At 40.9% G+C, this 16,650-nt stretch overlaps 1 protein-coding gene across 2 annotated transcripts in view; it reads right to left on the bottom strand.

The window, feature by feature from the left end:
• The window catches only part of Nhs (NHS actin remodeling regulator), a 328,523-nt gene that overhangs the window by 39,142 nt on the left and 272,731 nt on the right, over positions 1-16,650 (bottom strand). For both annotated transcript variants that reach the window (XM_032890068.1, XM_032890069.1), the window contains exons 2-3: positions 8,652-8,804; positions 2,067-2,200 (exon numbers count right to left, since the gene is read on the bottom strand). In XM_032890068.1, the coding sequence (XP_032745959.1) occupies positions 2,067-2,200; positions 8,652-8,804 (287 nt within the window). The remainder of the gene's footprint in view (positions 1-2,066; positions 2,201-8,651; positions 8,805-16,650) is intronic.

Here is a 16,650-nt window from a genome sequence, read left to right as displayed (position 1 = left end):
GTATCCAGGGTTTTATCTGCAAAGCTCCCATCCTTATTTCTGTAACTTTTACTCTTTAAGCAACATATGGCCTCTGAAGCTGAATACACAGAACCATTTTCTAGCCAAGTGTGTAAGGTATAACTTGAATGAAAAATCTTCTTCTAATAAAATTGGTGACCCAAACTCAAGTGAAAACAAAATTCCCCCCAAGTGACTAGAAAATGTCAAGATTTGAGACATTCGAGATAGGCAAACTTTAAGACATTTACAGAAGTATAATGTAGGAACCTCTCGTTGCTAGGTGAAGGGTTAATGAAGTGTCTCCAGTGCTAGTCACTGTTTTGAGTCTTTCCCTATCATCTTATTTCATGTATTTAGACAGCATTAAAAATTATGGCGATTATAAAAAGGATTATATTTTCCTGTCACCTCTGTAAACACTCAAAATTTGTCTGTCTCACCTCCTCCCCAAGGAAACCAACGTAATGAACCACAAAACACATTACAGTGAATGGGAAAATATTTTCAGCATTTTCATGCAGAAAAATACCTCATTAGAAGCAAATGCTTTAGCAAGCAGATTTAAACTTAAGAACTTATCATGAGTAGGACCTTTTATAACAAATCACTAGCATGTGTAAGTACTCTGTCTGACGAATCAGAGCATCATAAGCTTCCCTTGTTCATCCTTTGGCTGCATCACAACCATGTGCTGAGTATAGCGTGATGCCTGGTATGTACTTAACTGCAGGCTGGAGTGCTCACTAGCTGGCTGCAAACCAGAAAACTACCTTCAGGTAACCTAATCTCCCTCAAGCGCTTATCTTGATATGTTCTAATATGCAAGTTCCTTTAGAGCAGTGGTTCTCAACCCCCCTGATGCTGTGACCCTCTAATATAATTCCTCATGATATGGTGACCCGCAACCACAAAGTTATTTTCGCTGCTACCTCATAAGTGTAATATTGCTACTGCTGCACATTGCGACATGAATACCAAATACGTAGGCTAGCTGATATACAACCCCAAAGGGATCATGACCCACAGGTTGAGAACCACTTCTCTACATCATCTAATCTCACTCGGGGCCATTATCTGGATATGTTATGACATGTAGATTCATTTAGATGAAGCATGTTTCCATCTGAATGTCTGTCATCATAAACCTAGACATTTTGCACTATTTTGCATATTGCATGGGCCACATTGTTGTAGGATTTAGAGTCATGAATTAATTTCAAGCAAAATATCTGAATCCATGCACATACTGCTAGAACTTTAGACTTTGGGCCTCAAACCAGTATTACTGGCAAGCTAAAGGACCATTTGGATTGGCTTGGTCACAAAAATCATAGTTCTTGATTTCAGTGATACAAGGACACCGGAGCACAAATGGTTACTTATTCCCCACTGCAGCCCCAGAGGCACATGTGGAGTGAAGTGTTTGCAGCAGCTGCTGGTTGAGCTTGCAGGTGTTTCCACTCAAGTCCAGCTCTTCATCAGCGATGGTCCATAGTTGAGAGCTAGGTCTGAGTTACAGCCATATCCACCCAAATTAGGCTGAAACCACCCACAGTGATGATGCCGCCGAAGTAATAGGTTACCCTAGGGAAGTAGCCTCTTATATCGAATGGGAAAGTGTGAACTTATGATTAATTCTAGTGGTATCTTTCGCATCACATAAGTTCTTTTCCAGCATCTCCCATGGAGTCGCACTAGTAATAATGGTAGTGGTGATGGTGGTTAACATTTATAAGTGTCTTACTCTGGGTCTGTCAGTCCCTGTGCTAAGCTCTATGCATCCTCAAGGCCCTAAGTTAATATCACTAATATCTCCATATTACAAAAACAAGAACTGAGAGTAAAGGAAAGTAACTCAATCCTAAACATACGCAGAGCTGTGATTCAAAGTTAAACTGTCATCTAATTTACAGTCCTCAACTATTGTTGGTTTACTGTATGTTATGTTCTCTCTCTCTCTCTCTCTCTCTCTGTGTGTGTGTGTGTGTGTGTGTGTGTGTGTGTGTATGAAAATGGGTGAAAGGAGTTCTTACATGCCTATGAGCAGCAGCTACCATGCTTACCGTTAGGAGGTGGCGGTCCTTGGCCTCGCGCCTCCTCTGGCTGTGAGCTGGAGGGTAGGCTGGCAGTGGTGGAGCAGCTATGGGGACTGGGGCAGCAGCTCTTTGCTCTCTGCGATCACTTCGGCTCCGGTGTTCTAAGGGTGCAGAATAGACACACATAATAATGAGAGACTTGGCATTTTCAAATGCTTTTCCCCTCTTGAGAATGTTAGCAAAAGGCTGTTTAAAAAAAGAAGGGTTCTCCTTAATCTAGCTAATCTGCATTCTGTATCAAATTCTTAAAATGGTTCTTAACTGAACATTCACTTGCTGTGAATACATGGAGATGCATCCATCTCCATGGTCCTATCTTATTATCTTGGAACAATGTGGGCTCACTTATAGGTTCAATATACCTCATGTCAAAATATCAGAAGTTAAAGAAGAAATGTTGAAAATGATAATGATGAAAGGCTTGCTGCCAGGAGGACTTGAGTATAGAAGAGATGCTGACAGAGCACAGCTTCCTGGACCTAGATGTCACGAGCTCCAGGAAAGAACTATGTGGAGTGAGGAATTATTTTGACGAAGGTTTTCAACTATAGATACCTAGAAGTATGTATACATGATATATATCTCACAGAAATTGACAAACGTTATACACTGGCTATTTTATGTCTTCTAGTTACCTCAGAAAACTGGATAAGAAGCATCCATCTTATTCCAGCCATCTACAACCTTTCCTTCCTGATACCCGCAAGGACTCAGAGGATTTTTGCAATCCGGTGCTCCCAGAGATACCAAAGGAATCCAAGTGACAGCATTTTTCTCATTGCAGGATATAGCTGCCTTTGGGGGAAGCCTAAGAAATATCTGGGAGGTGGGGGATAAAGTAGTCATGAATTCATAGGAATCACTGATCAGGAACCCCAGTGGAGTGATAGAGACACCAGCCCACCCACAAAACTTTCAACCCAAAATTTATCCTGTCTATAAGAAATGTAAGCACAGAGGACAGAGCAGATACTAGGAAAATGGCCAACCAATAACCATCCCAACTTGGGACCCTTCCCTTGGGCAAGCACCAATCCCTAACATTTCTAATGATGCTCTGTTATGCTTACAGACAGGAACATGTTGTCCTCTGAGAGGCTCCACCTAGCAGCTGACCTAGACAGATGCAGAGATCCACAGACAAACAGTGGATGGAGCTTGGGAACTCTTATGGAAAAACAGGAGGAAGAATTGCAAACCTCAAAGGGAATAGGAACTCCACAGGAAAACCAACAGAGTCAACTAACCCAGACCCTAGGGGCTCTTGGAGTCTGAACCACCAAGCAAAGAACACACACGGGCTAGACCTAGCAGATGTGCAGCCTGGCCTTCATGTGGGTCCCGAACAACTAAAACAAGGGTTATCCCAAAAGCCTGTGTGTGGGATATGTTCTTTTAGCTGGGCTGCCTTGTTTGGTCTCAGTGCGAGAGGACACGCCTAGCTTGGCAGAGACTTGAAATGCCAGGGTCGGGAATAGCCAGGGAGTCCCCATCCCTTCAGAGTAAAAGAGGAAGGGAGATAAGGGAAGAATTGTGGGAGGATTGTGGGAGGAGGTGACCAGGAGGCAGACAGTGAGCGAGATGTAAACTGAAAAAGGAAATAAAAATTAAATTAAAAAGAAATCACTGAGATAAGTTTCTGAGTTTGATCCTCAGTATCACAAAAGATAGATAGATAGATAGATAGATAGATAGATAGATAGATAGATAGATAGATAGTACATAGGTACATAGATACATAGATACATAGATAGACAGACATCACAGATATACCCAAAACACAATTTAGTTGTCCAGTATCTCTGTGTACCTCAGAATATTCCTTGCCCACACTAAAAGCTATCTCTTGAATTACAGCTTACACTCATCCCCAGTGCTCAAAGTTTCCAAAGGCCTCATCATGATTGACATACAAATTGGTGGACCCTGGTTTTCATTCTGGCTTTGCATTGTTTATCATTAGTATCATTCATGCCACATACAATATTAGTCATAGTGCCCAGTGTTTATTGATGTGTGTCAGAAGTGTTTTACTGAAGCTCCTAGCTGTAGCTTCTCACACAGGTGGGCATCAGTTCTTTCCCTCATCTGCAGATGTAGAAACAGATTTAAGGGGAGAAGGTCACTGTGCACTGATCAGTGGTCCAGACATAGTTCAGTGTCTTTAATCCTGATATTGTTCACCGTATAGACATTATAAAGGACAAATATACCTCACTCATTGTAGCAAGAGAATTTGGGTTTTTCAGTATTTGGTTATACGTTGCTGGAATTTAATTCTTTGAATAGTTACAACACTCTAACTTAAAAGGCACCATTTACCCCCTCCTCCCTTAGTTTTTGCCTGTGCAAAAAAAGAGAAAACTGAGTTGACTCTCAGGTGATATCAGATGCCATTCTCCCAAGGTCCTATATTTCCCATTTGCATCCCTGTACTGATAAAATATCACCTCTCTATTGTCAGTCTTTTTAGCTAGAAGTGGACCCTGGAAAAGGTGTGTGTGTGTGTGTGTGTGTGTGTGTGTGTGTGTGTGTGTGTGTGTGTGTATGTGTGTTGGGTTTGTGTATGTTTGTGTGTGTGTGTTTTGTGTGTGTGTGTATGTGTGTGTTTGTGTGTGTATTTGTCTTTTACGTATCTAGATGTTTATAAGTGACAGTGTGTGTGTGTGTGTGTGTGTGTGTGTGTGTGTTTGAGATAAAATCTCACTAAATTGCCCAGGCAAGCTTTAAACCTGGCAATCTTCTTGCCTAGCTCTGTGAATAGCAAGACTTACTGCTCTGTACCACAGGCCACATGTAGAGATAAAGACTGCATTCATCTTTTGCTCAGAGGTCCTAAAGCACCTGTTAAGTAGACTTCCACTAAAAGCTTGTTGAAGGATTGGACAAATTAATGCTTTACTGCAGCCTAGATTTTTGAAAGTGAGAATGCATCCCCTATACTATATTTATTCTGTACTTATGATGGGTTGTGTTGTTGGTACCATTAGTGCTCCATGCTTCTCTACAACTTATTGCTTGTTTGAACTGGTCTCATAATGCTGGTCCCATGTTTGCTTATCTTATTCAATATTTTTTCTGTCTACACTAAGAATTTAGCTCTCTCTAGCTTTCTGATTTCTATCAAGTAAGTTGACTGTCTTCTCTCTTTACTACCGAAGCTTAGTATATAGGTTAGGAAAACATGACAGTATTCTTTGCCTTCCTTTGCTTGGGATTCTTCAAAAAGATTGCTTTGAACTCACAACCAGAGAAAGGCCTTCAAAAAACCCATCATATGGGTAGTCTTTGCTGCACTGCCTCCAAAATCAATGCTTATCAGGAAAATTTGAGTTACATTCCCTTCTTGATCAAGTTCCCAACTCTAATATCATCCTTGTTTTTCTCTGCAAGCAAACATTTGGGCTTTTTCTAACACAGAACCCAAGGAAAAACTTATACATTCTTAAACTCACTAGGCAGAGCAGATGTGTGTTACTAGGTCGAAAGAAGTAAAGGGAGAGCAGAGTGTGATGGGGGATATCAGCTCAATTCTCCATTCAACCATTTCTCTCCCATCCTATCTTAAATACATCTTCTGCTCTACCCAGGTCAACAGTAGGCAGCCTGAAGCAATCCCTCTCTAAGGTGTTTGCCAGTGGTGAGCTAGAGACAATATCAGTCCACCAGTCAAATCTTCATCCTTATTCTTTTAGACCAATGAAACATAGACAACCAGCCAAAAACTTGAAAGGAAAGGAAATATGAAATATAATTCTCTCTTTATAGTCATGTATTAGTCTCTCTGTGTGTTTTATGAACATAAAAGATGGCATAACTTAAAGTTATTGCTGGCACCGAGCATTAGAGAATTGCTAAGAAAGAGGGAAAGCAATAGTTGTATTCTAAACAACTTGAAATCCATTTAGATGTCACCTCTCTGAGGCTCCATTATATGACAGGCACACATCTGTTCACTCTCCCTAGCACTGGACTGATTGCTTACTAGTTCATCCTCCTTACCATGCCAGGTATCTCTGGAAGCAGAAACCACACTTGATTGCTCTTTCAATCCTAAGACCTAGCATAATGCCTGGCCTTCAGCACAGTTCGGGGTAGGGGGATGACATTAAGGCAGCCAATTTAAAGTTTAATCTTAGTTTCCAAACAAGCACAAAACTGCAGCCACCCATTTTTACTTGCCCGTGTTTCATGATCCCCTCTCTCCCCCATGAAAGCAAGGTGATTCCTGCTGTCCACACAGAGACTCCCCACAGTCTCTGTGTCACTGTCACATTTGGGGAGCCAAGCCTTGGTCTACAAGTTTGGTATTAGTCCCAACCAGCAGGTGGCAGACATGGATTATGCCGACTATGCTGATGGATGCACAGCTACATTGCTGTTTCTTAGGCAAGGAATATATATATTTGCTTGCTAATTTTAATTCTACACCACTGCGTGTTTGTAATTCTATGATGCCTATAATTCCTGTTTATGGCTCTCTGCAGTGCTATTAAAACTACTACACCCAAGATTTGCTATTGAGCCAACCACAAAACAAGCCAGTCTGAATAGGGCAAAATGAGCCTCCATAGTCTTCCATCTAAAGCCCAGAAGGCTGTCTATCCATCTCTTAGGCCCCAAGAGGAACTGCAGAGAAAATTGATATTGGCACTTGCTGTTCTTCAGTTCTGCTCTTAAGTCCAAACGTGATGAAGCAGTGAAATATGATAGCTTTTGAGTAGCTCAGTTATCTGGTTAAATCTGTAAAAATCTAATCAGGGAGGGCTGATTAATAATAATAAAATGATAAGAAAGAATGATGTCTATGGGGCTAATGTTACTCAAGCTCTCTAATGATGGGATCTGAGAAGGCATTTAGTGAGAATGATAAAATTCCTCAGTACTCATCTTGTGCTTTCAATGCTCAATCAGCGTTCTGCAGAATTTCATTCCCTTCCACACACACCCACTGAGGACATACCACATGCTGGGTTTCTGCTATATGCTTTGAATAGAATAAATTAGCAAGACACCATCCTTCCCCTTGAGTTGCTCATGGATTAATAGTGGAAGGCAGACATAGTGGTCAGTTATGACAGATGGTTGTATGTGGCAGTTTGGGAGGATGCATGATTATGGGAAAGGTGCCTAGGAATATAACCAGTAGACAGGAAGATTTTCAGAAGGAGCTTTGCAATAAAAATTTATTGAAGGACTTTTTTATCCAACCATAAATCTGTCATGAATGCAAATATCACAGTATCTTACCACTAATAACACGAATAAAAAATTTTAGACAACTATTTTGGGGACAGTTATAGGTCAGTTGTTTCATTAAAAGGAGAAAAGCCAGAAGTCATACAAATGTGGGTAGAAAAACCTCTCAGGGCTTTCTATCCTGGTAATAGCTTTCAAATATTTTATTTGCATTGAAATATTTTTGTAAACTATCAATCCTTAAATAAGTGTAGGGATGGTGAAATAAATACAATGAATGTGTAGATACCATCTGTTTCCATAACAAAAATCTAAAGGACAGAAAATGTGGCATACCATCTTCTGGTATCATTTTGGGGGCCTTTAAAGGATAATGAGTTACTCTGAGGATTTTAAGGCACTGGAAAGTAAGGAAGGTTCATCCTCCACCTGGACTATAATGCCTATCTTTGGTGCTCTCAATACTGTGACAGAAAAGCAAATATGAATATCTATTTTCATGAGACACAGTATATGGCAAGGTAGGACAAGCTCTGGCTGGAAAATAAGAGACTCAGGGCTTGGTCCTGGCTCTGAAGTTAGCCTGTATGATCCTGAACAAGTTTCCTCACATTTCAGCCCTCCTTGCACCTCTGTGTAGAATAAAGACATTGGATCAGCTCAGAGATTCTCAACAGAAACAGAAGAGCACTTCAGGGCCTTCTTGAAAATTTTAGAATGATTGGGCAGAAGCCAGACATGACAGCCATCCCATAATGCACTGTATTCTCAATGAAAAGATTCCAGGTCCCATAAAAATTTCAAATGCCCCATCCCATACAAATCTCCTATTGAAAGAATCATAGAATATATTTCTGAGTCAAACCTAATTCCTTTTTAATTATAAGCCAAAATGTTACTTTGCCCATATCAAATAACTGTTAACTATACACCAATTTCCATGGCTCTCCTCCTGCCGCTACCTCCAGGGCTCCTTCATTTCTCCATACTTTTTGTTTGGAATGGCTTCTGTCTTTACTTCATTCAAATTTGTTTTTAAGAGGTACAGACATCTAACTGCTTTTATTATGTTATCTAATACAATTGTTAATTGGCCCTTGCACACTGAGATAAGTGTCATTAATATATTTCCTTTTGGAATTCTCTTTGTGATCATATTAAGGCTGTAATGGTAATTTTAACCTGTATATACATGTAGCTGACATTATGCATGGATTTCATTCACGGTAGAAATGGGAGCATTACAAAACACTCGCTTTAATGGAGGAGGTAATCTGACTGATGGAACAGAAAAAAACCTAGCTAGCACATAGGATGTTCTCCCAGAAATCCCCCCACCCTGGGATCAGTTACCTCTGCGCAGGGCTTGCAGACTCTGTCTGGCATGGCGGTGTAGCTCCTCTACACAGGGTGGCCTGGTAACTGGGAGGAAGATGTTTCGCTGTTGGTGCCATGGTGCACGGTAGTATACACTCAACTTGCTCTCGATGTCCAAGTTGGAGACAGCTGCCAGACAAAAAGCAAACAGTGCAATGTGTATCAGGAACTTGGATTGTGCATTTAGTGAGCTCTAGGACAAGGGAGGTGACAGGAAGCTGGGAAGGAAAGTAGAGGTGAAATCCAGACGGCTAAAGTAACTCAAGGCTGGGGAAAACTTTGAAGTTTATAACAGAGATGGGGGAAACTATGCCCTTGGACTAAGAGATGGGGAGACCCCAGATGCTTTTTCACATCGTTCCTGCTGTCTACATGAACTTTGGTCTTTACTGAGGCTTCTTGTCCCTTGTGGTCTGGCTTCAGGTCCCTGATACCTCCCTCCACTTCCTGATACCATTCCTTGCCATTTTTCCTGGTTTCAGCAAAGGTTAGCACAAGCATTAAAGCAACTATGACAGATGTGCTAAATGTGCATTAAGGGAGGAAAATTAGAGATAATATGGTTCTTACAATGCATCTGAGAAATCAAGGAAGACTATCTTTCTCCTAAACACTGCATTTAATTCACTGTTGTTGCCTTCATTGCATTCATTACAAATACAGCCCGGGACAGAATGAAGTCCTTAATAGTAGAGGATGCACATCTAAGGGAAAATGTTCTAGGAACTAGGGGACTATGATTAAGAAATGGACGCCCAGAGAAACTCATGGGCATTTGGCAGCTTACTGGCCCTCATGACCCAGAGCCAGAGTTCTGTCCCAGGAGCATCCTCCTCTTCTTAGTCTGTCTTTCTTCCTGCTCTGTTTGCGTGCTTCCCAGCACAAGGTTTGGAGACACTCTGCTTCCCCGTCTATCTCTATGCCACACATAAACTTTTGGTTCCAATCTGAGCATTTTCTTTTAGAAGACTGATCTACCGTTCCACTCTGAGAATCCTAATCTACAATGAGATAGTCTATAGGCAATGTAGAAAGAAAAGTGAATACTTTGTGGAAAGGAATAGAAGAATGAAACTGGGGAAAACTACAGCCTTCAGATAGCTAATTTTTGTCCTCTCTCACCATGAACTGCAGTTGTTTTAAATACAGTGTTTAATAGCATTTTGCAGCATTTCATAGTACTTATTAGTCTAGAATAAAGTTTTCATTACTACAATAATCACTAACAGAGGGTTAAGGATGTAGTTCAATGGCAGAACACTTGCCTAACTCATGTGAAACACTAGGCTCGATTCTTAGCACTATAAAAAAATTAGAAAGAAACACATCAAATGATGTATTGAAACATGAGCAGAATCAAGAGGAATATACCATGTCTTTAAATTATCTAATAGAATGCTCCATGATGGGAAAATTTCCTATAGCTATACTATATAATATAATATAATAATCCCTTTGCCCTTGGCTTAAGAGATGGGAGACTGCAGTGGCTATGAAGCACTTCAAATTGTCTAGTTAGTGATTGGGGAACTAAATTTTTAACTTTTACTATTAACTAAAATATCCATATGTGACCAATTTTTAACACTGTAGTTCTAGGATGACCATAAGTAGTTTAGCCCATGTTCTCAGCTTTGGCCACAGAGATGACTCTCTTCTACCTCTTAATTCTTCCTGGATGTTTAATCTTCAAGAATTTGGACCCAAGGACTATTTCGCTGAGTAGGGGCAGCACTGTTTTGGAGGAAGGAGGAGGACCAATGGAACCATACAAGAAAGGAGTGATTTTCTTTCTTTGGTTATCCTCTGGCCTCAACTTTGTCCTTACAGAAACAGGAAGGTTCATGAAGGGACAGGCTGATATTTTAGACCTGAGAGAATGTTTGGGAGGCCTTGGTATAGAAGGGAGGGCCAAGTCTAGATCAGGGCACTCCTCTCCAGTGGACAGTGGGCGGAGCTCTGAAGACAGAAGTCTTATTCAGTTACCCTCAGGGGAAATACTCTGGTACAGTGATGGAATTGCCTGGAAAATCAGCCTGTCTCGGGGCACAGAGGTCAACTCCCACTCAACAGGACTGAGGTCACTGCTAAACTCAACAAAGGTGGCCATGACTCATGCGCTGGTGTCAGCTGGAAGAAAGGACAGAACCTGATTGTGGAATAAAAAGAAACAAAAAAAACTCAATAGGCGATTCAGAGAGAGAGAGAGAGAGAGAGAGAGAGAGTGTGTGTGTGTTTCAGTGTCAGACTTGTTTCTTCAGGGAGTCAGGAAGGTTGGAGTTATAACTTGGGGTTGGACTCTGGTGAGTAGAGGTAGGTCAGAAAACTTAATCTACCTCATACCATCTTCACTGTTGACTAGACCTTGGCAAACCCTCAACAAACGAACAAACAAACAAACAAAAACAGAACAAACAAATAAAATGTCAACTGTCTATGGCTTTTCAATGGTTGGGCCAGGAGGAGCGGAGCTCCTGCTATGCACCTTAGTCTTCGTATAAGGAAAAAACACATCAGATGTGCTTGAAAAGCTGAAGCTCACTGAGCCTTTGAACCAGGTTCCCAATATTGTGTTGATAACCTGCATGTATTAAAAGTATTCCAACATTATTTACCATCAGGAAAGTTTGAGAAATGCAAAATGTTTTCTGATGATGCTTTGGGATCTTGTAGGAGGGAGAGCGATTGGGTGGCATAGGAGAAGAGAGGAGAATGCTGATAATGAAAATACCTACTCACCCATGAACATTATACAACAGCTATTAGTGTCAGGCACAATGCTAGACAGAGCAGCACACACAGGAATCCCTATCATCATGAGGCACATGTTTTATGGTTTTATATGAAAATGTTGATGTGATTCTTCCCCAAAGCAACAGATTAAGAAAAATGCTGTCTGGCGTGTACTTCCTGCTGCAGAATCCTAGGAATAACCTAACGCCGTCAGATTCTAGAGGTTCTCTATACCCCAAAAAGTACAGTTCCCACTCTTCTGTAGTAGGTAATTGCAATTTCAGAAATTATCACATAACATAAAATACAAAGAAAATTGGCAACTTTCCTCATTGCTAGATATAAATTTTACATTATTTAAAATGAAGTATAATTATTTTTAGTGACCCTCTTTTGCTGATGCCCTAAACCCATTCCTACAGTGGTCAACAGACAAGCCAGGCCTGAGGTTTTCAGTTGCTAAACTGCATGAAAGAACAGATTCCAGCTGTAATGGCTAATTTCTGAATTCCAGTATGGGTGCCTGCATACTAGTTCCTTGGAGGAGCCAACAGTCTATAAAAGCAGTGGATGCTTTCACAACCAAGGAGCCACACTTCTCCTTTCTCTTCTGAGAAGCTAGAACAGATATATTCTACACATTAGCAGGTGACCACTTCACCTATTAGTTGCCATAGTGTTTGGTGTATCTACTAAAGGCAGAAAGAGGCATTAATGAAACTGTCAAGGAAGGTAATCCATTTTCCTAACAAAAAGGTAATTTCTGGGCTTGAGAAAGATAGCTCGGTTAGTAAAGGTTTTGCAAAGCAAGCATGAGGATCTGAGTTGAGATCCCTAGCCCAACATCACACGCCCATAGTCCCAGCACTGAGGAAACAATAACAATGGGATCCTCAGACTTTGCTAGTCAAATCAGTGAACTACAGATTCAGTAAGAAACAACTCCCCCAAAATAAGGTGGAAATGATAGAAGAAGATACCTGATATTGGCCTCCAAACGTACCTCCATGTGTACACGCAAACATGAACATGTGCGCTCATACACAAAATATTTTTTGCTAACTAATGACTAAAGTTGATTTAGTTTGTTCACAATGTTGCTATACCACCACCATTGCAAAGCTGTCCTGTATCTTTAGATACTCTCTATCCATATTTCTTCCATTATTAGAAATTTCATCATGGCTGAATCATGAATGATAAGTTTAGTTGCCTCTGTAATATATATTCTCATAGAAATTAAAAAGAGATGTAAGCTTTGTTTTACTATTTTATTTTAATAGAACTAAGGACTCCTCTGTCAGTTAGAATCCTAGGATGGTCTCCAAGATATCTGTGTTCACAATTGATAACCCATGCGATCCTCTTGAGTATGGGAAGAACTTGTGCCTTATGCTACATCAGTTTGCTAAAGAAATTTCATGGCCTCTGCACATTTGACTTTTGATTTCACCACAAAGGAAAGTATTCCATTAGGTGGGTCATGGTCTCATCAAGCAGGTCTGTAGGAGACAGAAAGTAACACAGACATTTGCTTATATACTTGGAGATACAAAATGTCTCATTGTGGAGAAGGCCTGACGATTGGAGATAATGGGCAACCTGTAGATACTGAGGACTGAGTTCTATATCCCCAAAAGCTGGATTTTGACAAGAACTAATAGGCTTGAAAGAAAAACTTGGGCCTCAGATGGCTGCACAGCCCTAGGGGACACCTTGACTTTTAGCCTAGTCAAAGCCTAGCCTGTTAACAAAGGACACAGATTCAAACTCTCAACTCACAGTTTTGCAAGATAATATTGGAGGGGTTGTTGGTTTTGTTTCTGTGGTACTGGACATCAACTCACAGTATTGAAAGATAATATTGGGGGGTTGTGTGGTAATCACTTTAAACCTAGGGCTTTGCACTTACTAAACAAATGTTCTGTCATTGAGATGACTCACCAGTCCTCTTTTCATTTTTCTATTTTGAGTCAGAGTCATACTATGTTGCCTAGGTTGGTTTCAAACTTGTGATCTTCCTGAACCAACCTCCCAGGTCACTGATGTTACATACCTGCACCAACAGGTCTACTTAACAATGTTGTTTTGACTTGTTAAGACTTTTTGTAGTTTATATGGAATAATAGCATATTAACAGAAAATTAATGAATCTCCCATTAATGTGTTTGCCTTCTTAAAATCATTCACTCACTTGCCTTGTCTTGTTATAGTCTCCCCTCTGTCGCTGCTCCCTAAGGATGGGACAGAAGAGAACAAGCAATAAAATTGGGGCTAGGGCTAGATGCTTCCTTTTTATCCATTACAACAGAAAAGGGGTGGGGGGTTTGTTTGTCTGTTCCTCCAAGTCTGTAAGGTCTCAAGAGGAACTCCAAGCCCATGCTATTCTCCAAGGTATGTGCATTCTCTTCATAAATACCATGACCCCATCACTCAACTCACAGAGGAAAGAAAGCACTGGCCCATTTTATAGATCATCTCAGAAAAGGGACATCTACAGTCATATACCTTGTAAGTAGAAGATCTGGGGGCAGATCCCCCCTCTGACTTCACAGCTGCTTCTTTTCCCCAGATCAATACAGAAATTAATTTGCCAAAGCTAAAGATGATTCAAGTAGGGAGAGGGAGAGTGAATTATCTCCATATAAAAAGTATCTAGCAAAGGATTCAACAGTTCCACCTTCTATGTCTTCCACAGAATGATGTGTAGCCAAAGACTGAGAGAATGTTCTAGACAGTAACTACTAGAGAAACTTGGGAGAGATTTATTACATTCCAGAAAGACAAATAGCACTACAAACAGACACCAGAGAAGTGAACTTCTAAAAGAAAAAAAAAACACAAACTATCATGTCTATAGGGCAATGTAGTCTTTAAAGACTCATCTGAGTTCATTTCTCTCTCATAGCCCAGAGTTAATGAGATTGTCTACATCATGATTCATAGTAATGTATCAATTGCATGAATATATCATTCATTGGGGTTCTCAGAAATGGCCTGACATAGACATAAGATTTAAGAGTCTCATCTGCTGTGGTGTCGTGCATGCATGTATGCGTGTGATACATCACATATATCATTGCCCAGAATACTGGAGCAGAAAGATTGCTGTGAGTTTTAGATTAGCCTGCCTATATAATGAGTTCCAGGTGATCCTAGATTATCATATGAGACCCTTTCTCAAATACCAGAGGAGGTGAGAATAGATGGGGTGTGGGGACCCTTAGATTTCTTCCTAGGTGGTTTGCTTTTAGGAACTATTGGAAAGGAAAGAAGATGGAAAGCACACTTAACCTTGCCCAGACTCTGCGACTGCCATTATGCAGCTTTCCTGGCTGGCCTTACGAGGTTCTCGCTACCTTAAATTGCAATCTATGGGCAGAGACTAAAACATTCTTGGGGTTGGAGAGATGGCCCAGAAGTTAAGAGCACTGAGTGTTCTTCCAGAGGATCAGGGTTTGGTTTCCAGCATCCCCAATCATGGTGGCTTACAGTTATCTGTAACTCCAGTGTTAGGAAATCAGATGCCCTTTTCTGACCTTCAGGGGAACTAGACATGCAACTAGCACTCAGACATACATTTAGACAAAAAAAAAATGTATAACCGCCCTCCCCAAAGAAAATGTTCATGTTTAACCTCCTGTGTTGAGGTTTTGGTCTTTTGCTATGTGTTGTAATGCTAAATACTGACTCCCAAAGTCTTGTTGCCCCTGGGGACATGGAGATCCTCATGTACACCAAGTGATGCTATATAACCCTGCTTCTTTATTTAAAACTATTGGTTGAATAAAGATGCCTACAGCCTATAGCCGGGCAGAAGAGAGGTAGGCAGGCAGAGTTTTTGTTCCTGGTCTTGGGGTCTGAGAAAGGGTCATGAGGGGGAAGAGGAAGAGGAGGAGTGTGGAGAAAGAGGGAAAAATACTAAGGGGTAAGGGATCCTGAGAACTGGCTGTGAGGGCTGGCCATTCAGAGTAGGAGTGGCCAGGTGGAACATGGCAAGTCATATCACAGGGTTATTGATAGGAAAGTAGGTGCTGATAGATTACAGGATAGATATCTGCCCAGCTCTAGTGCTGATTAAGGCTTACTATAAATGTAAAAGTTTTGTATCTTTTATCTGAGAACAAAATGATCCATGGTGGGGTAGCAACCTGATTAATATTAACTATTTACCACAACACTCCTGTCCTAGAAAGACTATCTACTCTACCACAGAATAATCCCAGCTTTTCCCTCTTCCTTTCTGAGGTTCTTCAAAATTGAATGAGGAACGGGAGAAGAAGACAGCTGAAATTAAAGTTTGAATTCTGAGTGTGATTGTAAAAAAAAAAATCAGCAAAATTTGCCAAGTTACTTGGAAATGGAATTTTTACCCCTTCAGGGGAGGGAGGGAAAAGTTTAAAAACACATTCTTATAGTGTCTACAGGGAACATTTACCTACAAACACCTTTGTTAATTTCCTTCCTGCCCCTCTACTGACTATCCCTTCCCCTACCACATAATAACTTTTCAGCCAGAAACTCATGCCCACACAAACCATCCCCTCTGACAGCCTGTGATAGAAAGCAGTGAGGAGTATCATGCATTAGTATATTAGTATCATACATTAGTATATTAGGAAGCATCTGAAATAGTTGGTGTTGCAGATACACAGCCAGGTTGCTCCCACTTCCCTGCTATGCTGGAGCCATTCCATAGCAGCCAACAGCTTGGTGAACAAAATGGAAATACAGTCAGTCTGGTGCTGCCTCTAGAGTTTCCCAGAGCTGCTGGGAAGACAGAGTCGGGAGTTCACCAAGAAATACCATTCATTCCCACCTGCCATTTTTCTTTGGCAACCAGGCCTTTGTCCATTCTGCTTGGCAACTTGGAGAAGAAAAGGAGGGCAGCATACAGGAACAGCAAGAACTATAAGGGCCTGCCAACTAGAGTCAGGATTCTTGAAACTCTTCTATTGGGCTTTCCCCCCTGTAGATCCATAGTAACTTAGACCTGCCCCCAACTCTGGACAAAGTATCTAATGTAGTCATCTCAGCATCCGAAAGATGGGTGCCTTCGTAACAAGTTCCAGCTCTTTAAAATACCCCAACTACTACCGATAGAACGCTGAAAGAACATACATTTTTTTCCTCAACTTCTATATCAAAATGAGGCTTCATGAGGGAAACACTAGTCGTTACTGTCACTGCTGTTTTGTTTTGCTTTGATTTTGATGTCAGATGTCCTTTGAAAAGACTACTA

This window comes from Rattus rattus, chromosome X (genome assembly GCF_011064425.1).
Source record: "Rattus rattus isolate New Zealand chromosome X, Rrattus_CSIRO_v1, whole genome shotgun sequence".
Lineage (NCBI taxonomy): Eukaryota > Metazoa > Chordata > Mammalia > Rodentia > Muridae > Rattus > Rattus rattus.
Note: the sequence above shows the minus strand (reverse complement) of the source record. Positions and strands in the feature narration are given on the sequence as shown.